General features: G+C 42.1%; 4 protein-coding genes across 8 annotated transcripts; 1 reads left to right on the top strand and 3 right to left on the bottom strand.

Annotated features, from left to right (window-relative positions):
• Positions 1–381: 381 nt before the first annotated feature.
• Positions 382–2677, bottom strand: LOC131109796 (oocyte zinc finger protein XlCOF6.1-like). The gene is made up of 2 exons (XM_058062151.1): positions 2528–2677; positions 382–1660 (listed from the first exon to the last, which is right to left on the bottom strand). Exons 1-2 carry the CDS (start codon positions 2589–2591, stop codon positions 531–533), a joined length of 1194 nt encoding a protein of 397 aa, XP_057918134.1. The 5' UTR covers positions 2592–2677; the 3' UTR covers positions 382–530.
• A 1188-nt stretch (positions 2678–3865) lies between these two features.
• On the bottom strand, positions 3866–6749 carry dusp12 (dual specificity phosphatase 12). 3 transcript variants are annotated; one of them, XM_058062156.1, is made up of 8 exons: positions 6645–6749; positions 5755–6037; positions 5551–5664; positions 5357–5475; positions 5190–5277; positions 5033–5121; positions 4321–4400; positions 3866–4032 (listed from the first exon to the last, which is right to left on the bottom strand). In XM_058062156.1, the coding sequence occupies exons 2-8, from the start codon at positions 6015–6017 to the stop codon at positions 3868–3870; spliced, it is 918 nt and encodes a 305-aa protein (XP_057918139.1). In that variant the 5' UTR covers positions 6018–6037; positions 6645–6749; the 3' UTR covers positions 3866–3867. The 3 variants fall into 3 exon arrangements, with proteins under 3 accessions (XP_057918139.1, XP_057918137.1, XP_057918138.1); XM_058062154.1 differs by having other exon boundaries at positions 5033–5124; positions 6645–6747; XM_058062155.1 differs by having other exon boundaries at positions 5033–5124; positions 5755–6040; positions 6645–6725.
• Positions 6750–7018: 269 nt separating this feature from the next.
• On the bottom strand, positions 7019–18276 carry dars2 (aspartyl-tRNA synthetase 2, mitochondrial). 3 transcript variants are annotated; one of them, XM_058062149.1, is made up of 17 exons: positions 17020–18276; positions 15658–15757; positions 15498–15564; positions 14461–14562; positions 13891–13986; positions 13685–13808; positions 12975–13021; positions 12630–12736; positions 11914–11983; positions 11636–11815; positions 10564–10671; positions 10416–10478; positions 9042–9194; positions 8741–8929; positions 8562–8672; positions 8185–8260; positions 7019–7619 (listed from the first exon to the last, which is right to left on the bottom strand). In XM_058062149.1, the coding sequence occupies exons 1-17, from the start codon at positions 17159–17161 to the stop codon at positions 7417–7419; spliced, it is 1938 nt and encodes a 645-aa protein (XP_057918132.1). In that variant the 5' UTR covers positions 17162–18276; the 3' UTR covers positions 7019–7416. The 3 variants fall into 3 exon arrangements, with proteins under 3 accessions (XP_057918132.1, XP_057918131.1, XP_057918133.1); XM_058062148.1 differs by having other exon boundaries at positions 8741–8959; positions 17020–18275; XM_058062150.1 differs by lacking the exon at positions 8185–8260 and having other exon boundaries at positions 7483–7619; positions 8741–8959; positions 17020–18275.
• Positions 18044–24609, top strand: cryz (crystallin, zeta (quinone reductase)). Its single transcript, XM_058062152.1, has 8 exons — positions 18044–18307; positions 19215–19367; positions 20525–20688; positions 20789–20840; positions 20912–21061; positions 21899–22000; positions 22633–22728; positions 23407–24609. Exons 1-8 carry the CDS (start codon positions 18200–18202, stop codon positions 23566–23568), a joined length of 987 nt encoding a protein of 328 aa, XP_057918135.1. The 5' UTR covers positions 18044–18199; the 3' UTR covers positions 23569–24609.
• The last annotated feature ends 1965 nt before the right edge of the window (positions 24610–26574 follow it).

Genomic DNA, 26574 nt, shown 5'->3' with positions numbered 1-26574 from the left:
ACACTTGATCGAGCGGACGTTTCTTTGCGTTTGCGTTGTTTCTTTGTAAGCTAGCAAGCTAAGCTCACAAGCTAATGGATGTAAGTCCAATGTTTGGCGCCCTCTAGGTGGCTGGAGGAAGCAATTGCAGACAGTGCTTTTCAATGACACGTGATCTGAATAAAGCTGGACAAGCGTTTTTGGGAGGAATACATAAAGTAAACAATATAAAACAATGATCAATACAAGATCAATAACCAGATAACGGGCCTGCTAACAGTTGCGAACGCCTGCTCCCAATCTCCCCCCCAAAATTCCTTTGTTGATTGCTAGCATAGCGTTTCTTGTCCAGTCTGCCAAAAAGGACAAAAGACTAGTCAATTATATGAATTTATTCACAGCGTTCATATCGTTGAACAAAAAAACTTAACCCAACTGAAAACACCAGAGGTTTCTCTATAGTTCATAAAGCATCCACCAGCTTCAACCATGCATTAAACCATCCATGCTGGAGCCCACTCCAGACAAGCTAAGGGGGCTGCAGGCACCTCTTATTGGGGCAGTCCCATTATTTCACTGTATGTGAACGTACCGCCAGAGCAGGTCAAAGGTTTCTCTTCAGTGTGTGTCCTCAAGTGTTTTTTCAAATATTCATTCCGTAAAAAACTTAAGGCGCACACCGAGCAGGTAAAAGGTTTCTCTCCAGTGTGGATCCTGCTATGTGTTTTCAAATGTGCATTTTGGGAAAATCTTTTAGCACACACGGAACAGCTGAAAGGTTTCTCCCCAGTGTGTCTTCTCATATGTATTTTCAACTCATCTTTCCGTGCGACACCCATCCCACACACTGAACAGGTAAAAGGTTTCTCTCCAGTGTGGATTCTTGTATGTTGTTTCAAATGTACATTTTGTGAAAATCTTTTACCACACACTGAACAGCTGAACGGTTTCTCTCCGGTGTGTCTTCTCATGTGGATTTTCAACTCATTGTTTCGTGCCAAACTTATTCCACACACAGAGCAGGTAAAAGGTTTTTCTCCAGTGTGGATTCTCATGTGAACTTTCAACTCGTCTGTTCTTGCAAAACGTATAGCGCACATTGAACAGGGAAAAGGTTTCTCTCCGGTGTGGATTCTTGTGTGTACTGTCAAACTTCCTTTCCGGGAGAATCTTTTACCGCAAACTGAGCACATGAATGGTTTCTCTCCGGTGTGGGTCTTCATGTGTACGATCAGATTGGACTTGCTGCTCAGTCGTTTGCCGCATTGAGAGCACTTCCAGCGAGTGTTGGCGCCATCGGCTTTCACGTCCTCGTCATCGGTGTCAGGGGAGGGTGACGTCACGTCATCGCTATCTGATAGCGGAGCTAAGAGGCCGTCCGCTAGTGAGCCTTCTCGAGACCGCACTTCTTCTCTCTTGTCCTCACTTTCACCTTCGTCTTCATCATCTTCACTCTTCACTGGGCCCTCTCCCTGACTGACGCTGTCTTCCTCCTCTTCCTCTTTAATGTAGGGGGGCTGTGGATCCTCCTCTTCTTCTTTAATGTGGGGGGGCTGTGGATCCTCCTCTTCTTCTTTAATATGGGGGGGCTGTGGGTCCTCTTCTTCTTCTTTAATATGGGGGGGCCGTGTCTCCACCGTGGAGCTCCAATCCTTCTGCCCAAGATGTCCTTGGCTGACATCTGCAGGACACAGGAAGTAAGCAGATAATGAGGGTTGCATTTGGAGGTGAGCCACGCGAGTAGGAGACCCGAGTTCAATCCCACCCTGGCCATCTCTGTGCGGCGTTTGCATGTTCTCACCTCACATGCGTGGGTTTTCTCCCCCATTCCAAAAACATGGTAGGTTAATTGGCGACTCTTACATGAATTTGAAGAATTTATTTAGTTTGTTTATCTGGGACATCTAACGTTTTTTAGTTTATTTGATTATCCTTATTTTATTTTACAGTAACAGTATTCATGTTGACACTGCCCGTTTAAATAAACATTTGTGTGATTTATATTATTTGTAAATTCTCTGTAATTTAGCGAGAAAATTGTTAGTGTAATTTTACAGTAGTAAGTTGTTCATTGAGAACTGTAAAATGACAGTATATTACTGTCATGTTTATACACTCTCAACAGCACAGTACTGTAATACTTTTACAGTAATATACTGTTGTTGTCGATCACAGTAGCACACCGTAAAATAACAGTTTGAAGCTGGCGATTCTAGCTGCCAGTCCTGTACTGTAATTTAACAGGAACATTTGTTGCAGTGTACCCAAACTTCTTTCCTTTAAAAGAGGGCAAGCAATCAATTTTAAGCGACTACAAAGATGGAGAGAGAAAGTGCTGGTAAAGAAAATAGTAAAATAGCTATTCATCCAAATTGTCCATGGGTATGAATGTGAGTGTGAATGGTTGTTTGTGCCCTGTGATTGGCTGGCCACCAGTCCAGGGTGTACCCCGCCTCTCGCCCCAAGACAGCTGGGATAGGCTCCAGCACCCCCGCGACCCTGGTGAGGATGAGCGGTATAGAAAACGGATGGTGAGAATGACACAAACCTGCTGCATGTATCCCAAAAACAGCGTCCACTTGACCGTGTCGCTCCTCCTTGTCCTCCGCCATCGATGGAACTCTACAAATATTTCAACAGTCGCATACTTTACACTCACACTTGATCTATTGGCGACGTGTTAACTCCAGCGTCTCTTTGTTAGCAGCTAGCAGGCTAAGCTAGCCCGAGGAAGATATTTACTCTATTCCACGACATATTGTTGAAGGAATGGATGAAGAACACACGACATGAACGCCACACGTCTTTCCCCTCAAACGCCATCTTGCTTTTTTCCCTCTTCCTGTTTTGTTCGAGGGCGCTGCCATGCGTGACGACTCAATGCTGCCCTCTATCGATGACTGTTGGCTAGCACACGGAGGAGTCCCCGGTAGTTAGCAGTATGAAGATATGATCAGTGTTGCGTATAGTTGTCATGACCTACTTCAAAGTTCAGTTCATAAAGTATAAATATGATTCCTTCACCGTTTCAATTTTGAAGTACTTCAAAGTTGACTTAATTTAGATTTTGGGGGGGTGAAAAGCCTGACTTGTTTTGTAAAGAAAAGGATGCCATCCATCAGCAGCTAAAGTAATTCCAATATGGAATTGTACAACAATATTGAATATGAAATGCTTTTTTTAATTCATGCTTTTTAGAAATGGAATCATTCAGTCAACACGGGGCTACCCACCAGGCACTGCTACGTGTGGGATATGCAGTATCTCTAGTATTTCCACGTATGTATACAGCTGTACTCTACATCTAACAATCCATACACAGCTACAGTATCTATCATCTATCTAGACATCCCATCATTTAATTACACGCCATTTTGTTATCAGGTGGACTCCAATGAAGCTACTGAAACATCTCAAGGATGATCAGTGGAAACAAAATGTACTTCAGCTCAATTTGGAGCTTCACAGCAAAGGCTATGAATACTTATGTAAATATTGACTATTCATTTTTTATTTGTAATAAATTTACAACAATAAAAAAAACTTTTTTCACATTGTCACTGTGGGGTGTTGTGTGTAGAATTTTGGAGATAAATATAAATTTAATCCATTTTGGAATAAGGCCATAAACGAAGTAAAATAATAAAGAAGTGAACAAAGAAGTGACATAAACAAATGTAGAAACAATGAAGCGCTGGGAATAGTTTCCGAATGCACTGTACACTAATATTGTAATACTGTATACTAATACTTCAACTGAAGCGTGTGTATTTGGACTATGGATTGTGGTGAAATTGGATTTATGCATTTTAGAGATATTTGAGTGATTATTTCAGCACGGAAGCATTCCCTGGAAGAGTTGTTTGAAGATAGCCCACATCCACACCACTAGGATTCTTTTTCTTTCTTTCCAAATGGATACTGACGAGCCGGTATCTCGTCCACTCTGTTCCGGTGCAGCTGAAAGGACGGCGTGACCCAGCGACCACATGAACACTGATCTCCACACCAGCGGAACGAGCCCAGCTTGTATCCACATTTAGGACATAGCAGCTAGAGGGAACAGCAGAGAGAACTTCAAGGGGAACTCCAACAGCAATGCTCAGCAACATCTCAAATGGAATGGAGCACTAGCTATGAAGGTGGTGAGATCCTGACCTGGGACCAAAAAAAAAACAAAAAAACACCCCGCCCACCGGGTCGTTGCTCAGCATCCCACCTCAGAGGCCCATGACACCTCCAGGGCGCTCATGGCCAAAACCTGGCGTCCTGATCTTATTGCCTGTCCATGAATGCCACAAAGGCTCTGCATCCTACTAGTAGCTATGTGTGTGTGTGTACCTGTCCATCCATCACACCAAGTAGCGCTTGTTCCATCCACTGCACTGGTTGAATAAAGTATGAAGTACATTGGACTCCTCCTGTACAAAGATCAGAGAGTATTTCAGTCATAGCAGCTTTATGTTGACGCGCTTCATGAACCTGTCCAGCACCCGAGCACAAGAGAAGAAACAAATCACTAAGCAGGGTGCCACAGCATTGAATTGTGTACTCCTATAGAGCAGCCACACACAATAACCCACGCTTCCACAATCTGCACCTATTCCAGCTGTATTTTCTTAGACTTGTGCTTCCCGCTTGCCTCGTCAACAGGGAAAGCCAAGAGCGTATCTGCCCTCCAGTCACGCCCATATAAGGAAGTCCGGCCATCTGTGACATCACAGACCTCCAGTTTTACCATGCCTTCTGAAATCGAGCATTCATAGCCATCCCTAACTTCTTTCAGGGCTCACTTCCAAATGTGCAAACCTCATTATCTGAATCTTTGGCATGATTTAACCCCAGAATTCAACATTCTAACTACATTTATAGGTCAGAAAAGTGGGAAAAGCATCATAGGTCCCCTTTAAAACTTCCTGTTCAAGTGCAAAACAACCATATGATATAGCTTCAAAATATGTGATCATGCATAAATAAGGCTAAGCTAGGTTTGAAATGAGCCGGAAATCCCTTTTGGAACATGTACTGTAATGGGCAATGGGGGTCTTCCTACCAGTCAGGTTGCTGGACTTCTTGTGGGCAAAGGCTGATGCACCTTCTCCCACTTGGTGACTGAGAAGACTGGAGCTGCGGAACAGAGTTCTTCTGCACACGACAGGTGAGATGAAGACAAAAGGGAAGGCTTGAGATTGTGACGCTGGCTTTTTTACCTGCACTTCCTGCATCGATAGGAGGATTCAGATGAGCTGGAGAGAGCAGGGTCAGCTGCAAACATCTCCTTGGGGACATGCTGCAGCTCTGCGTGTTCACACAAAGGAGAAGCTGAGAAGAAGAAAAAACTCGTCCTAAGGGTACTTGTGTGTGTGAATGTGCTGACCGGGGTATTTCTCAGTCATCTTGGTCAGTCTGTATTGTTTATAAAAAGGACTAGAGGTGTCCACTTCACAATGCATGGCCTCGTACAGACACAGCTGCTCCTCAAAACCGCTGTTGACCCTGAAACACAGCAGCACAGCCACCATCAGATAGCTTGCCATGTAGCAGTGGCCACACACACACACACACGCTTACTGCACATCCTGCTTGACGTTTTTCAGTCTTTGATACGCCTCCACAAAGCCCAGCTGGTATCTCTTCATCAGGTAAGCAGTCACAATGGTGGCACTGCGACTACGTCCAGCATGACTGAAAGAAACACAGCACGTCTCAAGTACAATCATTTCAAAACCCTAGAATCGCGTTCACGCTCATCTACTTGCTTCCTTTAAACCTTACCAGTGGACCAGCGCGGCGCCGCCTCCATCCACTGCCTCCTGAATAAACAGGAAGCAGGAGTCCATGTGGCTCAGGAGGTCAGAGGCCGCCTCATCCAGCACATTGATCCATTTACTGCAATAGCCACAACCCTCAGGCAGAAGAGCTCCAGGGTCCACAGAGTCCACGGACAGGATGTGAGTCACGGACGCATCCGCCAACGCCGCCTTGTCATTAAGGTCGGCCGCCGTTCCAATGAACAGACCAGGATCCGCCAGGAGCATGACCTCCCACAAAGATGGACCTGCTTGGACATATGAAGACATAGTCATTGGTTAAAACACATCAGCTTCCAACTCAATGCACGCACTTCCATATTAACACTGGCCATTTTCACTGCTATGTGACAAGCAAATATGGAGGTGGGCCGAGCAAATTATAAACACCCGCGTCACTAGTGCTCGGCTTAGTGAATTTTCTATTCCCAATGTTGACAGGAATGATACAGACGCAAGTATTCCACTTAAAATACAGCCTTGCTTTATTTATCCCCGAGAGGCAATTTAAAGGACACAGAGAGCAGCATATGGAATAAAAATGTAAGAAGCAGACAAGTACAAGTAAAAGAGCAGACACTACTGAACACACACATACCTAAAGAATAAATAGTAATTAAATATATATATATATTTTAAGTATAACAAGCTAAATAGAGGTTGTGCGAAATCTGGATAGGGAGGGGTCCAAGTGGTAAATGGTTAAATAAAATGAAATAGCCAGATTCACTAAAATTAATGTGGAAAGCATAGTTATTTAGTAATATAGTTGGCGTGTTAGCAACTTAACGTAATTACAAAATGAAGGTGCATTAAAGAGCAAGGAAAGGGAAATGAGCAACCGAAACAACTCACCTTTTAAGAAAGTACGTAACAAAATAATCGGTATAAACTACAATATCATTGAGCGAACGCTCGTGTTGTTAAAATCCTTGCGCTCGTCTTTAATATAAGTCCGGGTAGACATGGCGGACATGTAAACATAGTTCCGACTACAAATGTTCCTTCAGTCGTAAACGAAATACTTCTTACAAGATTGTATTGCTGCACGGAGTGTGATAACTGTTGTCATAATACATGGTAATCATTAGAATGATTAAGATTTGCTAATTTATAATTAGCACTGTCACCCACACAAAGAGATATAGCCCTTAATCACAAATGAGACATTATAAAGCTAATGTATACAATGCACTGACTATGTATGCACTGGGTGGGTTGGGGGAATAGTAACCTGTGTATCTCGATTTGGAGTGAATGGTCTGTCACAAAGAGCAGTCCAAAATGCCCGCTAACTCCAGTCTGTGAAAAAAAGGACAGTTTAGAAAACACCCTGTGGCCTAGGTTTGATGGTGACGCCCATTTTCAGTATGGAAAAATGACTTTATTTGGCTGGAAAAATGAATGACTGCTCACATGATTAAAAAATCCCATCTCATGACTAGTACTACTAGTAGTAGTAGTAGGAGTAGCTGATGAATGCAGTATGTGTAATACAAGCAGTGTAAATTGTGAGCTCCTCTGTTCCTGCTATTTCATGATCAGCAGCATGAAGATGAGATGATGATTTCTTCTGCTTGAGCTGCAAGCAGGTTATTGGTTCTTCCAGTGTTCCTCTGGGAGCTGTCTAAATCTCCCCGCCTTCTTCCTGTCTTCCACCTGTCTCTGCCGCCGGCCACTTGACTGACACGTGGTACGACTTCAGCTCCTCCTCCGACACGTAAGCGGGGGCGTGGCCCATGAGGTCGTGACCACGGAACGACTTGGGGAAGGCGATGACATCACGTATGCTGTCAGCCCCCACCATGATGGATACCAGCCGATCTAAACCTGGAAAACAAAATTTTCCACATTTCTTTTCTCTTCTATTCTCTGTATCAATATGTCAATAAATAGCTGAAATATTCATGAAAACATCAGGTAACCAATCTGGTGTCATAAAACAGAAATGAATTCAGCATCTCTACGACACGACAGCCGTTCCATTCCAGTGAGCAGGGTAGAGCCGCCTTAAACTAAACTTTGCTAAAAGTATTATACTACAGTATAAGCACAAACCAGCTCAAAAAAAGGCAATTGTACAGGTTTTTACCGAATGAGACCCCGAATGTCCCATGAAAACAGTACATGATCACAGTTCTCCAAGGCTTCCCGTCCACTTGAGGAAGTGCTGTCCTTTATGCAATGAATTAGCACGATATTTACACCTCCCTCACTCACACTGCAAGCAAAGTGGAACACACAGTGTAACTGTAGCATATGGGAATAAACACTACTAAAATACATGCTCAACCATAACCCGCAAAGTATGCTGGGTAGCATGTGCACAAAAGGCTCCCGACAATGACCCCGGGGAATGCGGACTGGAACCGGAGTCCTGATGTAGCGATCTTACCAAGAGCGATGCCGCCGTGGGGTGGCGCTCCCGAGTCCAGAGCCTCCAGCAGGTGAGAAAGAAGCGTGGGATCCTCCTGAGCAAGAAACATGTCACGCTCAGCTCGGATCCGCCCAGACATCAACCAAGTGTTTATTTGGTGTAGAGCCAATGTTTTTGACGTCACATTCCGGCATTGTTAACAACCATACAGGTGTAAAAAGAAGGTAACCAACAGTCAATAATCATCTGAAGAGAAATTATCTGTTCCAGGGTCAAACATCCGAAAAGTTGTCCATGCTAAGTTTGAAGTTACATCCATTTTAATATTGATGACGGTGTGAAAACGTGTGAAACTACGACAGACTAAGCCATGAAACAAGCCCATCCTCTTTTACCTTGAGAATGTTCTGTAACACGTGAAGCTGCTCTGAAGCCTTATGGATGCGGATGGATCCCCCTCCGATCTCAGAGCCGTTCAACACCAGGTCGTAGTGCTGACCACGTACCTGGAATGCCAGAGTCCAGACATTTCCCGCATGCCAAATCATAGCATGAGATACCAGATGACACCTACTTTTTCTGGCCGTGTGTACAGCAACGGCGTGTCTTCCGGCACTGGAGCAGTGAAAGGGTGATGGGCCGACTCCAGCTGCCCCGGCTCGTCCTGCCTGGGCACGAAGAGGGGGAAATCCACCACCCACAAAAAGTGAAATGCTGAAGTATCACGGATTGAAGAGCCGTGAGACTCCAGGAGGTCAGCGCACTGCAAACGAAGATGACCCAGCAGAGGTTGCTGAGAGCGCAGCAGAGACATTGCGGTTGGGACAGGAAGCTCCGCGGCAGCGGGACTACTTTCATTCGGGCCGGGCTCTTACCACCACGGCAGTCGCACCAGCGGCTATCAGGAGGAGGTCCCCGGGCTCAGCTCCGGTCTTCTTCAGCAAGGCATCGCTGATGCTGCCTGACAGCAGCTTCTTTATGGGGGACTTGAGAGTTCTATCAGCTCTGACCAGCACTACACTCACCTCCTGGGAGAAAGAAAAGTACATCAACTATTACTACACTATTACTGGAACAAATCCACTCATCTGCTTGTGGCCGGCAAGGAGATCGACTCCTTTTTACGACTTGGTTTTTTGGTTTCATCATTCAGGTGCTTATTGGCAAACTTTGAATGCATCTTCTGGTGTTGAGGAACCTTGAGGACACCGCAGCGGGGCTTAAATTAAATTAAAAACAAGAGAACTAAAAACAAAAGACAACAGCAAAAATGAAAAAAACAGCAGGTTTTAGGAGAATAAAGTCAAAAAATATGTAATATTAAATGTTTAATTTATAATATTATTCGTTCATTCATTCATTTTTTACCGCCTATCCTCACAAGGGTTGCGGGGTGTGCTGGAGCCTATCCCAGTTATAATATTATTATAATTAAAAAAATAATAAAATAAAGTAAAAAAAAATAACTTAAAAAAAAACTTAAATTATATTAGGAAAGCAGGAAGTGAACAAATGTAACAGTTACTGATTGTAAAAGTACCAGATGGAGGGGTAGGATTTATTAAGCTTTGCTTCTTCCTACTCCTTTTGGACATGTGGAACTGTGAACTGATTATGGGATGCACTCTATTGTAATCCGATGCATGTTCAAATGAAATTAAACCATTACCATTCCCATATTACGAGGAAAAGGGTGTCATTTTATCATTGCTAAGTTATGAGGACCAATAACATCATTTTGGTAGCATGAGAAAAGCTAAACAATTGTTTTATTTTGACAAATTGGTTGACGAAAAAGTTACAATAGTGTGAGAATGAAGTGAAGATATGATGGGAATAAAGTCATAATTACCAGAAGAAAATTGAAAGCTGAAATAAAAACTAAAAACAGCAGCCCGTTTCACAAGAATGAAGCCACGATGTTTAGAGAGAAGTTGTCATTTTATGAGAACAACATAATAGGAGGGAACAGAGCATCATCAAGTTTAAACATTAAAGAAAAAACAGCAGTAACATGGAAATAGAAAATGGCATCAAGTTATCAAGTAAAAAATAAGGCTGTGGAAAATAACAGGTTAAAGGCGGTAACTAATTAATGTCAATGTCATGTCTAGTCCGTTCATTGTCGCAACACTTCCTCACGAGACAAATCGCGAGATGCTTTCACTGACACCCCGAACATGACAAGCAAAATCTCGCAGGAAGCGATGATAGAAGATCAGCAAAGAAACACGTTACACGTATCTTACCTGGTGAAACTGAGTCTTTGACGCTTGTTTCAGTCCCTCCAAATCTTTTGCACTGAATAATTTCTGCAGGCGAATGAGAAGGAGAGCAATGGAACAAGAAGTGTTGGAATGGAACGTTAGTCCTTAGTCATGGAATGTTAGTTCTTACTGCTCCGTCGGGGACACGGATGGCCAATATCGAGCTTCCTGCTTGGCTAACGGCTGCTTTGAGGAAAGCAACATCTGCAGACAGGAAAACGTCTCTGACGTCCATCAGCTGGACGGACAACAGGACAATAGAGATCGGTGAGATAAATGTTGTACTGATTCCTGAGTTCCAAAGCAAAACAAACATTTTTTCATTCATTGTCAGAGGTGTAATTGACATGCCAACCACTAGGTGGTACTCAAGTATAGTGTACAGCAGGGGTCGGCAACCTTTACTATCAAAAGAGCCATTTTACCCCCTCGCTCACTGAAGAAAAATAGAATGGAGCCGCGAAACATAATTTAACAGCAGAATATAGGGGCTGCATAGCGGTCGAGTGATTAGCGCGCAGACCTCACAGCTACGAGACCCGAGTTCAATCCCACCCTCAGCTATCTCTGTGTGGAGTTTGCATGTTCTCCCCGTGCAAGAAATGTGTAGCAACATGCTCACATCCAGAGCAAATTGCGAGTCTCCCAAGATTTTGATTGACTGCCAGATTTGGAGGGAATTTTGGGGTATCAAAGTAGTTCAGAGGAGAAAAAGCGGAGTTGATCAAGTACTCTTGCTAGTATACGGTCTCACAGAAAGTCCCATTTTTTTCAAAAGTAATTACAAAGATGCATATTTTCCTCATTTGGGTGTTAAAACAAATATTTGAGCATTGCAAAGGGAGCCACAACAAAGAGGCTGAAGAGCCACATGCGGCTCTGGAGCCGTAGGTTGCTGACCCCTGGTGTACAGTGTACCTGTGTGAGACATTACAGAAGTTGTCAGTTTTTGCAGTGTAGCCAGTGACGCCGTCTGTCAGCGCGCACCATTTTGCACTGTTTTGCTTATATTTGCTGAGCAAACGGAAACACCGTAACACCGCCCCAGCAAAATGGCTGACACGAGCAGACACGCACACGTCAATTTATCAAGGGCGTCAGAATTATCAACGGTTTTTTTATCGTTTGGTTATTCGATTATCGTGACAGTCCTAATGACATGTTTATCTATAGACACAGGAAGTAATGCCCCCCCACCCCACCTTCATGCCGAATCTGGTATCGGGTTTGTCCACACCGTAGTCCCTCATGGCCTCTTGGTACGTCATGGTTGGGAAAGGAAGCATGATGGGAGCTTTCTCCGCGGGCCAGGAGTACTGCAACAAACCCTCCACCAGGGATGTGATTCCCGCCTGGTCCACAAAAGACATTTCAATGTCCACCTGAGGGGGACAAAAAGTCCTTTTTTAGCAAGACACGCAAGCAAGACCATCGCACTGAGAAGTAAAGCCGCAAAGGCATCCGAGGTGTTCCCTCCTACCTGGGTGAACTCTGGCTGGCGATCCGCTTTGGAGCCTTCGTCTCGATAGCACCGAGCAACCTGGAAGTACCTGACGCCCGTTGGAAGACAACGTGACCTTTTTATTTCAGCCTCAGGACAACAAAGTCAGTGAGATTCCCTCAAGACAGGACAGGAACATCTCCCTGGAACCGCGCACCCAATCCGTGTGCTAGCATGCTAGCATTCAATCATCTTTATCCTTACGCCACACTTCCTTTTTATCGTCTTCACTTCCACTTCTGTGGGGATGGCTTTCCTTTTCTTTGGCGCACTGCCGCTCTGAGACACCAAGTATAACAAGTAAGCTAACTTCCACAAGGTGGCTGTGTAGGCACACGCTACGTTCCTTGTATTCTTGTACACTGGCCGCTAGGGGTCAGTAATGTTACTGTGATGTTAAGTGAGACACACAAGCACCAGACTTGCGGGTTTGAATGATCTCACAACAGGCACAACAAATGATGATAAGATGATAGGTAACAGGAGAGTAAATGTGACTATAGGGGTGTTATATCATGTCTAGAGGGCTCTAATAATGTTGAAAGGTGTATTTAGAAGGTCATTAATGTTTTATTTTCTCTTATAAACATACTATAAACGACTATTGGGGGATAGGAGTGCAATGGTTGTAAAATAGGGGTGTTACTTGGCAGAGGTTCACTCATCACTGTCAGGAGGGATTAGTGAGTAGTCACCTGTCCATTCCGGCCACCATTAACAGCTGTTTGAATTGCTGAGGACTCTGAGGGAGGGAGTAAAACAGACCCGGGTCTCTGGAGGGAACCAGAAACTCTTTGGCACCCTGCAAAAGCGGGAGAGATGATTACTCTGAGGTTCGTCAGGCTGGCATCAAGCACCAAGCATCTAGCAACGCAGCTCCTGCATTGGGTCTCACAATGAGCAGGTTTATTTGATGTCGAGTTGTTTCAATGGTAAAAAAAAAAAGTCAAGAATAAGAAATATTTCCATTATTGGGTGTGTTCCCATGGCATAACGGATATTAAATAATCTTTAAACAAATAAAATATGCTTATGCTCACCCCTGGAGTCCTTTTAAACAGAGTTGGTGTTTCAATGTCAATAAAACCTGTCATGTGGAAGAAAGAAAATAATAAGCACATGGGTGGTTAACAGGTAACACACAAATGATACGTGCACAGATGGCGAGGCGCTGACTCCTGTGGGGTTTTAATGGTAATACTACAATTTGATTTCATAAACTGAAATCTAATGAACACTATCCTTCTCGGGGACAGGTTCTGATACTTTGTTGTAAAAGTCTCCTGGTGAGCTTTGAGATATACAGTGGTATGAAAAGGTAGCTATCCTCCATCTTGGCATCTCGCCTCCTATATGATATTTTTGTGTATTTTATTGTGGAATAAGGAAGAATATTAGCAAGAATAGCGATGTTACACGTACACAGGCTATGGAAAGTCACATCCGTAATAAACATGATATTATTGGCCACATGCTGACAACTGGGTCACCACTGTGTGAATGCCAAGCCGAGAAGAGACACCTGATGAAAATGCAAACTACGCTCCATCCTCTGATTTGTCCGTATGTGGACACTCCTGGTCTGCATCACCAATACACAGCCAAGAGACCCCCCCGCCCCCACTTAAGGGAGCAGGGGCAAAGTGAAGGCACCTGGGGCTCCAAAAAGTCTAAATGAAGTCATGACCGTAGGAGCCCATCCCAAGATGGACTGGTGAAAAAGCCAACAAGCGCTACAAGCAGTACATACCGTGCATATAACACAGATACTCCCTCATCTTCATCACAAGCTGGGACCTCAGCCTGAGGTTCTTCTGCAAGGCAGAAGATCTCAGGTCCAGGTAGCGAAACTGCATGCGAAGAGACTCGGATTTCTGTGCGCCAAGAATGGAAACCATCATCATGCTTTATATATGTCTTTCATTTTCATGCGAGGAGAAACGCCCAGCTACTCACTTTGACAAAGTCTTTAACTTCAAAAGGCAACTTCCGGCAGATGTTATAAACATCCACGTCCTCCGCAAGGACTTCAATGTGGCCGGTTGGCATCCCCTTTCACACACAAACACAAATCATTGGTCAGAGCGCTTGTTCCAGGCATTTTGCCTTCATTGTTAGCATGCTAACACCTAGCATAATAGCATGGGTAGACACACGAACTATCATGCGTAGGTGTTGGCATGCTAACATTAGCATTTTTAGCCACTTTCATAAGACATTATTATGCTAGAAGCTAATGTTGGCACATTAGCATTGCAAAAATGAAAATGTAAACTTCAGCAGTAACAGCAGTATTAGCATACTAACATAATTATACTAATATTTTTAACATTTTCCGAGGTAGGCACTTATACAAACAGTCAGTGCTATTACGTGCTAGGTGATAGCATAATGTAAGTCATTTAAACCCTTACACATGTTTGGACATAATCTAAATATGCAGGTAAAATGCTAACATTTATGGTGTAAATCATAATGGGGGGGCGGGAGGGCGGAAGTCTAGTTTCATACAGTTCACACACACACCTTGTTCTCCTGTCCTGATGGCCGTTCCTTAACCGTCCCCATGACTTTGATGACCGACTCAGCAGTGAGGTTACACAGCACTTCTTTGACATGGCGCGCTGACTGGACACAAAACGACAACAAACTCTCCTTGATGCATATTCCTTGATGCAGCATTACACAGTGCTAACGTCACACACTGCTGTACTTCGTGTTCATGCAGGGCTGGCTTTTTATCGGCCCCAGCGACATGCTAAACATAGCATTTCACCAGAAGGCTAAGAAGAATGTTTCAATAATAATAAACAGCAGAAATACAAAAAATGACAAAATATAGTGAAAATATTATTTTTCAATATTTTATATATAAAACTCCCAAATATTTCAACTTTGGTCCCATAATATGACTTCAAAACCTCAATTTTCCTCAATATTTCAACTCTATGCCACTTTTTTCCAAATATTTCAACTACCTTCTTAAGCAAGGAAGCAATTTGTGGAAAATCAGGTGGAGGAGAAAGTTTGAATATTATGGAAATAAGGTCCAAATATTCTGATTACAAAAACAACATTTTTTTTTTAAACAAAACGTCAACATTAATACAAAGAAACGCAAAACAAAAAACAAAAAAGGGGCACTGGACATACACAGTTTACAAGACAAAAACAACATTTATGATGACTAAGAACAAAGTTTAAATAGTAGTAACATTAAAACGAATGTTAGCGGCCTAGAGTTGAAATATTAGAGATAGACATTTCCTTTTTTTATTTTTTTAAAAGACATAATTTTGTGAAAAATAAAAGAAGATTTTTTTTTTTTTGGGTTACGGAAAAAGTCATAATATTACAAAACCTTTATTTAAGAAAAAAGTTTAAATATTTGGAAAAGGTTTTTAAAAAAGGGGAAAAAAGCAAAAAGTGAAGTTGATATTAATAGTGTATTTTTCCAGCCAGATGAAATACTCTATCTAGAAGTTCTTAGCAAATATCATTCTTGCATGTCTGACTATGCGGCCTCACTTGGAAACATGTTGACGTAAAACCAGGATGCTTACTTCCTCCTGAGGTATAAGAACTTGGGTCAACCCGCTGAAATCTCGTAGAATGACAAACAGGTCTTGTCTGTTGAAAAACGATGGAAAATGATGTTGGAAGATTTTCCATGTCGTGTGTGTTGGTTTCAGTGTGTGAAAGCAGCAGCAAAGCAGGAAGCACCTGAGGTACTGGACCCAACCGCAGAGAATCACCTTCTCTCCCACATGCTCCTGTCGCAGCTGTCCACAGGTGTGACTTCGAAAAGACAGACAACTGCTACCTGAGCGAGAAAATAAATGATCTTGTGAGTGACCTGTTATCACAAGTTGTACTACAAGGTCATCAGAACATCGAAAGCCAACAAACATGATGGGATATGGTGGATTCACAGTGCAGTGGAACCCCACAGTCACTGCCCCCACAAGTAGAAAAGCACTTGGAGAGCGCAGACCTAGTTACCCCCATATTATGATTTACACCATAAATTTAGTCTTAAATTTCATCTACATATTTACATTGCTAATGGTAGCAGGTTCCCAATGCTAACATTAGCACAAGAACACAAAGTTTTATGATAGTAGTAAGTGTTGAGCTATGAAAATGGCTAAAAATTGTACTGCTGTAATGCCAGCATGTAGCAAAATGGTGCTAAATATTTATATATGTCTCTAGCTATGAAATTGGCTAAAAATGCTACTACACTAATGTTAATATGCTAACACATAATAATAATGTTGACATGCTAGCAATGCTACTAACAGTCCATGCATCTTAACACCAAGCGTGAAGGTGCTCAGTCTTGATATGCATCTATAAAAATAGCTGCAAATAGCTGCTAGTATGCTAACATTAGCATGCTAGCTGTGGTACCGTGTTAACATACAGTATGTGTATGAAAATGGCTGAAAAAATGCTACAATTCTATAGTTAACATGGTAGCAATGTTAACATGCTAACACCTAGCATGATAGCATTCTTTCTCTTTGAGCTTTTCCCTTTAGGAGTTGCCACAGTAAATCAACTGCCTCCATCCAACCCTGGCTCTCTCACATCAACTACCCTCATGTCCTCCTTCACTACATCCATGAACCTCCTCGTTGGTCTTCCTCTACGCCTCCTACCTGGCAGCATCCTTCTACCAATATATTCACTATCTCAGTCTGGCCTCTCTGACTTTATCTCCAAGACCTCTAACATGTAATGTCCCTCTGATGTACTCCTTCCTGATCCTATCCATCCTGGTCACTCCCAATGAGAATCTCAGCATCCTCATCTCTGCCACCTCCAGCACTAAGTGTTTATATATGTGTCTTCCCATGAAGACAGCGAAAATTGCTAGTATGCGAATGTTAGCATGCTTGCAATGCTCAGTGGTCCTTGAACACACCACAACCTCTGGAAAAGGTCAAATCAAGAGTTTCCAAAAGGACCCCTGTGAAAAAGTTCATGTTGCAGACTTTTGCACTGTCAGACATGCTCATTCTCGTTATGGGACGGAACACAAAGTAGAATACACGCAATATTACTGCATGACTGAAGTACCTGAGATAGTAGACTGGGACATGTGCCTGACTGGTCCTTTCCAGGTGAAGCGTCCATGACTTGAAGTCGAGCTTAACTTCCGGCTGCAAACTCGATGAGCTCCGAGTAGTCTCTGCACCACATATGTGCATTTTGTTGCCATTATTGGATGTTTTTATTTCATAACATGTGGCGTGGGTTGTGCCCTTTGATTGCCTTGTGTGTGAAATGCTGGGTCAAAAGTTTACTTTTACAAAAGTTTTGTCATTATTACCCATTTCTGATTCACTAGGTCCCGTCTTTTATTCTTATCTGTAAAGGTCGACTGGGAAGGCAATGAATGGCCTCCAATAATTACGTCCTGTTTCTTCCTGCGTTCTCTATCTCTATCAAATGTCTCGACGAAAAGTAAAGCTCGTTCAACTTTTGAAAGCCCAATGTTAATCCTGTTTGAGGTACATATTTGAGGGATATATTTCCACAAAAGGTGTTCCAGATCAGTAATATCACTCCAAAACCAACGCGAAGCTTTACGGACCCCTTTGGCAAATGTGGTTTCTTCCTATTTCTTCTTCTTCGGAGTTTAGTTGCAAATACATCCGCAAGCGCCCGCCCTCTAGTGGGAGAGCGTATTACAAGCATATAATCGTTGGAAGTGAACGCTTGACCAGTGCAGCTGTGCTAACAAAACATGTCTCAAATAAAGTGCAATGTGTGTATTGTATTGACATTTAATGAATCTATCTAACTACTGTCGTAGTTAGTTTATCTTGTCATATCTTTTCCAGGCACGGCATGACTTAGCATGAATGTGTTGTTACTGTACCCCAACGCTTTGGAACACAAACACTTCACCTTTGACTAAAATAAGCACACCTAATGCCTTTTAAACAACGTTAGATTTATGAAAATATGTCGGTCTCCATCCATATACCCAAACAACCAAGCTATTTATCAGTCTAAACTCTGCTAACGATCTTCAAATGGGTATCCAAATCATTTTGAATATCCCCCTTGGGGTGAAGTTTGCTGCCAAGCCACTTCCTGGAGCAGTCACGTGGTACAGCAGTGAGCAGCTCATCACTTCCGACTCCAACTTCTGTATGTGCTTCACGAAAATGTCCTCTATTACTCGACAGTCGACTCACGCTTCGAAGCTCGTCTCTTAGTTAAATAGTAGGAATACGCGGGTAAGTCCAGCATGTCAGGCTCCAGGGTGATGAGGGTTATCCGGGTGAGTGAGTTCGGCGGTCCGTCTGTGCTGAAACTTTGCACGGACGCGAAGGTTCCGCAACCTGGCAGCCGTCAGGTGAGTGAAACAGCTTGGCTTTTAACAGCCTTCTCAGATGCACGGTTAAATATGGGGACAGTGTACGTGATTTCTGTCGTCCGAAGTCCAGGTCCGAAGTCCAGGCTCATTTCGTTTAAACAAATGTTACAGTACCGATGTAATAAATTGCTCGATGTACTGTATAGTATATACATCATTGAATGATATTGTGATTTCACCTTCAACAATATAGAGATACAATCATATAAGACAACGCAGTAGTAAAATTCATAAAATTAAATTAAAATTACATTTTATTAAAACCATTTACTTTGAGTGAAGTAAAAAGTCAATACTGTAGTGCAAAATAAGTAAACAAAAGCCTAAACAAATACTGACTTGGAATTCTTTTGGCTTTTTGCCCTGAAGTTCTCCCTGAGTTTGTCAACAATATCAACGAAGAATATCAGTAACACAAAAGTGCAAATAGCTGTATATCAAATAGAAAAGAACAGAATTACATTTATTGAAGGGGTGGGCCATGGCTATTTTTATTTAGCTTTTTTGCCCGGGACACATTTTAAAAATATCATTGAAAAGGTAGCAGCGGAATCAGCAGTAAAAAGTCCAAATATTATGAGGAAAAAGTGTCATTTTACTAGCACCATGTGATAATATATTTTTTATGTGAAACAAATGAAAAACAAAGAATAAAGTTGTAAGTTTTGAGAAATTACTGGGGGTGGGGGTACAAAAGTCATAATGTTAGGAGAATAAAGTCCAAATATGATGGGAATAAATTCAGAATTAGAAGAAAAACAAGGAGAAATAGTACAAATAAAGCAGTAATGGAAAATACAGCCAGAATAAAGCCAATTACTGGATATGACATGCGTTTTATTTCTTGAAGTTTTACTCGTTTGTGCTGTGTGTGTTTTCCGCATAGGTGTTAATTCATGTTCATGCCTGCGGCGTGAATCCCGTGGACACGTACATCCGAACAGGGACGTACACGACGAAGCCCTCCCTGCCGTACACGCCTGGCAGCAACGTAGCTGGAGTGGTGGACAGTGTTGGAGACGGCGTCACAACAGTCAAGGTTCAAAGTCAAGATTGACACGGTTTGGTGTTAGCATGCTAGCTCTCGTAATGATGTCTAAATGGACATATATATATATACATGGCATGATGTAGGGACACCATAGAGCTACCTTGGCACTTTCACTACTTAGTGTTAGCATGTTAGCTATCGTAATGATGTCTAAATGGACATATATATATATATACATGGCATGATGTAGGGACACCATAGAGCTACCTTGGCACTTTCGCTTCTTAGTGTTAGCATGCTAGCTATCGTAATGATGTCTAAATGGACATATATACGTACATGGCATGATGAATAGACACCATAGAGCTACCTTGGCACTTTTGCTCCTTAGTGTTAGCATGTTAGGTGTTAGCATACTAGCTATCGTAATTATGTCTAAATGGACATATATACCTGGCATGATATAGGGACACTATAGAGCTACCTTGGCACTTTCGCTACTTAGTGTTAGCATGTTCGGTGTTAGCATACTAGCTATCGTAATGATGTCTAAATGGACATATATACATGGCATGATGTAGGGACACTATAGAGCTACCTTGGCACTTTCGCTACTTAGTGTTAGCATGTTAGGTGTTAGCATGCTAGCTATCGTAATGATGTCTAAATGGACATATATACGTACATGGCATGATGAATGGAAACCATAGAGCTACCTTGGCACTTTTGCTACTGAGTATTAGCATGTTAGGTGTTAGCATACTAGCTATCGTAATGATGTCTAAATGGACATATATATACATGGCATGATGTAGGGACACTATAGAGCTACCTTGGCACTTTTGCTACTTAGTGTTAGCATGTTAGGTGTTAGCATACTAGCTATCGTAATGATGTCTAAATGGACATATATATATATATATGTATATGCCATGATGTAGGGACACCTTGGCACTACTACTTGCTGCTACTTAGTGTTAGCATGTTAGCATGCTAGCTATTGTAATGGCTGTCTAAATAGACATATATACATGCCATGATGTAGGGACACCATAGAGCTACCTTGGCACTTTTGCTACTTAGTGTTAGCATGCTAGCACCTCTAGCCGCACATCACATCCATCTCTATGTAATGACACTTTTTATTGTTTTTACATCCATGCTTAACATACATCCATGTTTATCTCTGAAATGTTGCCTGCCAGGTTGGGGAGCGCGTGTTCACCACAGCCACCGATTCTGGAGGTTATGCAGAATTTTCTGTAGCCACGGAAGAGAGCGTCCATAAACTGCCTGACGCTTTAGACTATGAGCAGGGAGCGTCTATCGGCACCGCGTACTTCACAGCTTACAGAGCTCTGGTTCACAAGTAAGACTCTAAAGCACCACACTGATGCTGGAGGTCACAAGTGACGACACTGTAAATGCTGATGACACATCATAGGAGTTTCATCTAAATGTGTTTACAGGGCGCGTGTAAAGCCTGGAGACACTGTCCTCATCCATGGAGCCAGTGGGGGGGTGAGAGTGTTTTTTTTTCCCCCACAGAGTACCGTATGATTACAGGAAAACATTGTCATTTGCTGTGGTAGACTGGAGTTGCGGCGTGTCAGCTCTCACATGTGCTGGGCCTCAAGGTGCTGGGCACAGCAGGGACCACAGAGGGGATGCAGCTTGTTGCTGACAACGGAGCTCACCTGACGTTTAACCACAGAGAGAAGGACTACACTGGCAAAATCATGGTATATTCACAAACACACACAGCATGTGATCATGCTCATGGAGAATCCTACAGCCACGTGTCTTAGGTTAGTGTGTAGGACACCAAAAGGCGGGGCCCACGCAGGAAAAGTTTAATATTTCACCAAATGCAGGACAAAAAGGAGCTGAACATAAGGCCAAGCCCACGGCTTGAAGAAACAGGAGACAAAAAGCACAATGACTTTTCAACTTGAGGTACAGTGGATACCTGCACATTTTATTTACAGATTTAGGTAAAAATAGACATTTTAGAAATAGATTTTTCTCCAAATTTTGAAAAAACAAAATAAATATTATTATTAATATTTTCCACTAATTAAAAAACATGTCTTTTTTTAAGGCAAAAAACAATTTTCATTAAAAAAAAAATAAAAATAAACAAACCTATTTACATTTTCTATTTTTTAAAGCCAAAATAATGTTTGTTTATACTCCTAATTAAAAAAATAACAAAATAGCATTTTTTATTCATATTGTCTCCTAACTTTAAAAAAATAAGTTTTTCTCCTCATTTACCTGAAAACAAAAGATTTATTATTAAAAATTAAAATACATTTTTTTTCCTCCAAATATGATGAATTTTTCTTCCCAGTTGAATGACATTTAATTCAGTCAGTGATAGGTGAAGATGCACACATAGCATATATACGTTTATGCTTCACTGATCATGGTGGACATTAGTCAGATACAAGTCATCACTGCGATATAGACATCTTTTGGGGTTAGCATTGTTATCATTAACGAGAAGTGGGGATCTACTGCATGTGTCGGGGGCTTGTACTGAATCTGAAGCAGTCGTCATTCTGTGTGTGTTGCAGGAAGCCACAGGAGGAAAGGGAGTGGATGTGATTGTGGAAATGCTGTCTAATGTCAACCTCCACCAAGATCTCCAGATGTTGGCGGTGGGAGGACGTGTTGCGGTCAGTATCGCCGCCGCTCCACCCCTTCTTTATAGCGTACTTTCAAGCCAAATGCTTCTTTTAAAAGGTGTTCTTTCATAGCAGTCGTCAGTGAAATGATCACAGCAAAGAATGGAACTCCAGGTGGGCGTCCATCTGTCTTTCATTCGCCCATTGTTGTCTTAAAGCTTCCTTTTTTGGAAAACAAAACCTTCCAGTATGACTGGGATGCTGTGAACATCCAGCAGCAACACGACATTTTGGCACGACTACTATCTGGATGAAAAATATACTGAACCAAGACACCACGCACCTCCACAAGCGTTTGTTGGTAGCACCCTGAAGATGTTACTGAGGCTGAACAGCGAATTTACCATTGGCTTTCAAAAATAAAAAAAATCCACACAATATATTTAGGCCAGGTTTATACATCATGTCCTTCACCCTTTCGGCATATTGTCACATGACAGGCCACACAAGTGCCACTTGGCAATTGGTAATCTGAAATCTGATTTTGGATCAACATTTGTAATGAAAATGCCGTAAGACACAAATGAGTTCCAGTTCTAGTGTCGCTTTAGTCGGCATTGTTGCCGTGTGTTGTTTGTGTGATATGGTGTCCGTACATCCATCTACATTCTTGGCATCTTTAGGTGGTGGGCTGCAGAGGCTCCATAGAAATCAACCCCAGAGACATCATGACCAAGGAGACCAGCATCATCGGTGTTTTTCTCAACTCTGCTACACCGGTAAACACCATTCCCAAATGCACACAAAACTCTGTAACACTAAAGTACACTGCCACTGCCAGGTTGCTGGTCCTATGAAAGCAACGGTAACAACAAAACCAGAGATGTGCACAGTGCAGGCTATTTGCAGCTGGGGTTTTGTGGGTTTTTTTGTTCTTTTTTTACTTTTTACTGGCTAGCGGCACATTGTAAAAATATAATTTAACAGAAAACATAAAAAACACACAAAAATGGAAAAATCTAATTAAAAAAAGTTGTCATCTAACAATAAAAAAGGTCGTTATTTAAATAACACTTTACTGGCATGAAGTTAAATTTTATTTTTTTTAAGATGTCATTTTTTTATGGTGTGATAATAAAAACAATAGGTGTAAATTTGGGGGGTGGGTGTATAATATGATATAAATGGTCAAAATATCACAAGAACAACATTTTACAAAATGATAAAGTAACAATAGAAAAGGAAAAAAAATGGTTTCTATTTTTTCTTCAAGTACACTATATACAGTATATACTGTAACTTCCTAGCATGCTGTACAAAACAGAGCAGCAAAGTTCCATCCTATGACCTTGCACTACGTGGCCCGCCATTTTTTCTTTATTACCGTTAGCATCATTGTCATATTACTAGGTAGGATGGAAGATGCAAACCTGATGAGTAAATATGTCCCCGCTCAGGCTGAGAGGAAGGAGTGTATGGCGCTACTGGAAGCCGGCATGGAAGCTGGTTGGCTGCGTCCGGTCGTCGGTGCCCGGTATAACCTGGACAAAGCTGCTCAGGCTCACCATGACATCATCCATTCTCCTGGGGCCACTGGGAGGATTGTCCTGACCATGTGATGACAAGCAGGTCACCTGATCATATGCCAAAATAAACGTTGGGTTAGAGTTGCCCGCACACATGCAGGGAATACATGACACTAATAAAATAAAGTTGTCGTGTTGTTACACTTCCATGCCTCTAGATGGCACTGATGTGTCAGACAAGTGTGTATGTTGTATGATGGAGTGTTCAGTTGGGTTGTTTGTCGGCAGCCACATGTTAGGCATGTGTCGTCTACGCCATCTTTCTATCTATTTTACGGCAGCAATATACACCCCGCTCCCCTTCTAAAAACGTTATTCATAATCGATCATCCTTCCAGCCATTTCCCTCCGCTTATCGCGGGGCGGCAGTCTCAGTATGGAGTAGTAGGGCTTCACACAGAGGCGTCAATCACTATTTGTTTGTTTATCCGTAACCGGATATGACTTCTCTTCGCAAAAAGTAGTATACGCGAAGTTCAAGTATACTTGAGTATACGTTTAAAGGTATACTACATATGATGTACTTTTAGTATACTAGAAAGTATACTAATTTAATACTCGGACTAAATTGGAACATTTTAAGCTTATAAAGAAGTATACTGTAACACTCTACGCTCAGCCAAACACCAGACCAGACGGGCGGAACAACAGCCGTTTTTTTTATTAAGGTCAAAAGAACCAGGCTTCCTAACAAGGGCTACTTTCGCGGCCGTAACCCATGCCTACAACTACCGAACATGCGGTTTCTGCCTCACTTCCTGTCCGTCACCCCTTTTCCTTTCCAACCCCGGAACATATCTCTCCACTGCAACACATGCCAAACAACGCATAACACATAATACCCCTAAGGGTATTAACTGTAAGGTTTTGGCATAATATTAATATATAAATGTTAAGCACAAGTCAATGACTTGACCTTATTACGCAAGTGGAGCAAGATATAGGATTTATATATATATATATATATCAGGATTTCCATAGCAACGTGACGTACACAGCGCTATTTTACTAGCTTGTTTTCTGTAAAGTCGTTTTATAGGTATGCAATTATATTGTAACAGCTCAATTGCTAAATTGTAACATTTGACATCCATTAGCATTAAAATTGTTTCAGTTTGGTCTTTAATTGAAAAACATACTGTTTTTGGGAATGAGCTCCCTCCTTCAGGTGTTCTTATGTGACTCATCGCCTGGGATAATCACATGACCGGCACGTGACACCCACTCCATCATATACAGTACAGACAAGCGCAAAGCTGTATAGGACACATTCTTGGACATTTAGGACATTTTTATGGGTTAACTATATATATGTAATCATTCCATGAAAGAATTGGATCCATTTTTTTGAAGGAACAACAAAAAAGAGTTAGGTTTGTGTCTCAGGTGACAGCCGGTGCTACTGAGCATGCTCCTCAGGGGCTCAGGGTAACCTAAGCAACAGCACACACAGAGCACATATTAGATTCCTCATCAGCAATATTCCTTATGAATCTTCTTATCAGTTAACGTGTGCTTGCAGCACGGATTGAGTGATGCCAGGTAAGTTTTTATTTTTTTATTTAAAATTCTGGCCATTATTAGATGGTTTTATGTTTTGGTGCTCATAGACTAAAAGTAGTTCATGCTTGAATCCTGAAAGTACTACTTACCTTATTTTATGTTTTATTATATGGTAGATTTTTGATCAAAACATTATTTTCTATTTTTAGGGAACTTATGTAACTGTACCACACAGACTATGCGGGTATCAAAACAAACTCACGTCGTAATATACATACAAAAGAATACCATTTAATAGTAACGTCTAACCCACAAGGCATGCTGGGAAGCCCACACGGACACTTCCTCAACAGGAAGATGCCTTCTGGAAATGCTAAAAAATGTTAAATGTACAATTATACAATTGTTAGTACGCTAACGAGCTAATGTTAGTGTCGGAAAGTATTTAATTCTGGCCATCTTGTGCTCTTATTTTGGCAACACTGTCCGTCATGTCATTTCCCGTTATGCAATGTTCCCTGTCATCTCGGCATTTTCACTTGATTCTCCTAAAATTCCAGCTCTTTTTTCATTTCTGCTGTTGTCCTTTTCTTCTTCATTATTGATGCTAAATAATAATAAATAATATTAGTCACTAATTCAGGCAACACTATATGATTTTATGTAAATGCATGACCCACAGGCATGCTGGGTAACTTCTGTGGGCCTCCCAGCATGCCTTGCGGGTTATAAAAGAGTATGAAATGTATATTAGACTATGAATCAAGTGGCCAAAGGTTTACTCTGATGATGGCCGTGTTGATCTCATTCCCATTCAGCTTGGCTGGGAACTGCACTGACCGATACCAACGATGCGCAGCATCACAGCCAAAAGACGCCACAACGCTGACGATAACGGCAAGGTGTTAGGCCGCAGCTTGATGGAAGTGCGGATACCTCACCGCCTCTCTGCTGAAGAGCGACATGGCAAGTCAGTACGCTGCACCATCCTCCCGTATGGCAGCCATCGACGGCTAATCTCATGAATGACTATTCACTACGACTACACAGGAAGCTAAATAGCTAGTCACTGAGAGCCTTCAGAAAAACACTGCCCCTAGCGTTTTGGTAAACTAATTACATTTATGGAGTCATTTTCTTAATAATTCTTTGGGAAAGTAACTATAGCTGCTGTAATTTTAACACCAACATTTATACAGGGCCATCAAACCTGTTTTGGATGTGGGCCACATCGCACTTTACCCCCACTTTCAAACCACAGTGAGCTTTACACTCCCTCATCCTCAGAAAAGAATCCATTTCTCTGAAATGTCTCCAGGTATCTGCTGGTGTTGCTGGCATTCATCATCAGCGTCCAGAGGGGGCTTCCTGGACCACCATGCCCTGCTTCCTGTGTGCTGTGTTCTGACAAGGCCGTCATCTGTCACAGGCTGGCTCATATCTTAGGTGAATTATAGCTACGCTCCTCCCTCGCTATATCATGCTTTTTGAGAAAGGAATATATGATGGCGGACTAGGGTGGATTATTTCGTCCAA

The sequence above is a fragment of the Doryrhamphus excisus genome, chromosome 22, assembly GCF_030265055.1.
Source record: "Doryrhamphus excisus isolate RoL2022-K1 chromosome 22, RoL_Dexc_1.0, whole genome shotgun sequence".
NCBI classification, from domain to species: Eukaryota; Metazoa; Chordata; class Actinopteri; order Syngnathiformes; family Syngnathidae; genus Doryrhamphus; species Doryrhamphus excisus.
Note: the sequence above shows the minus strand (reverse complement) of the source record. Positions and strands in the feature narration are given on the sequence as shown.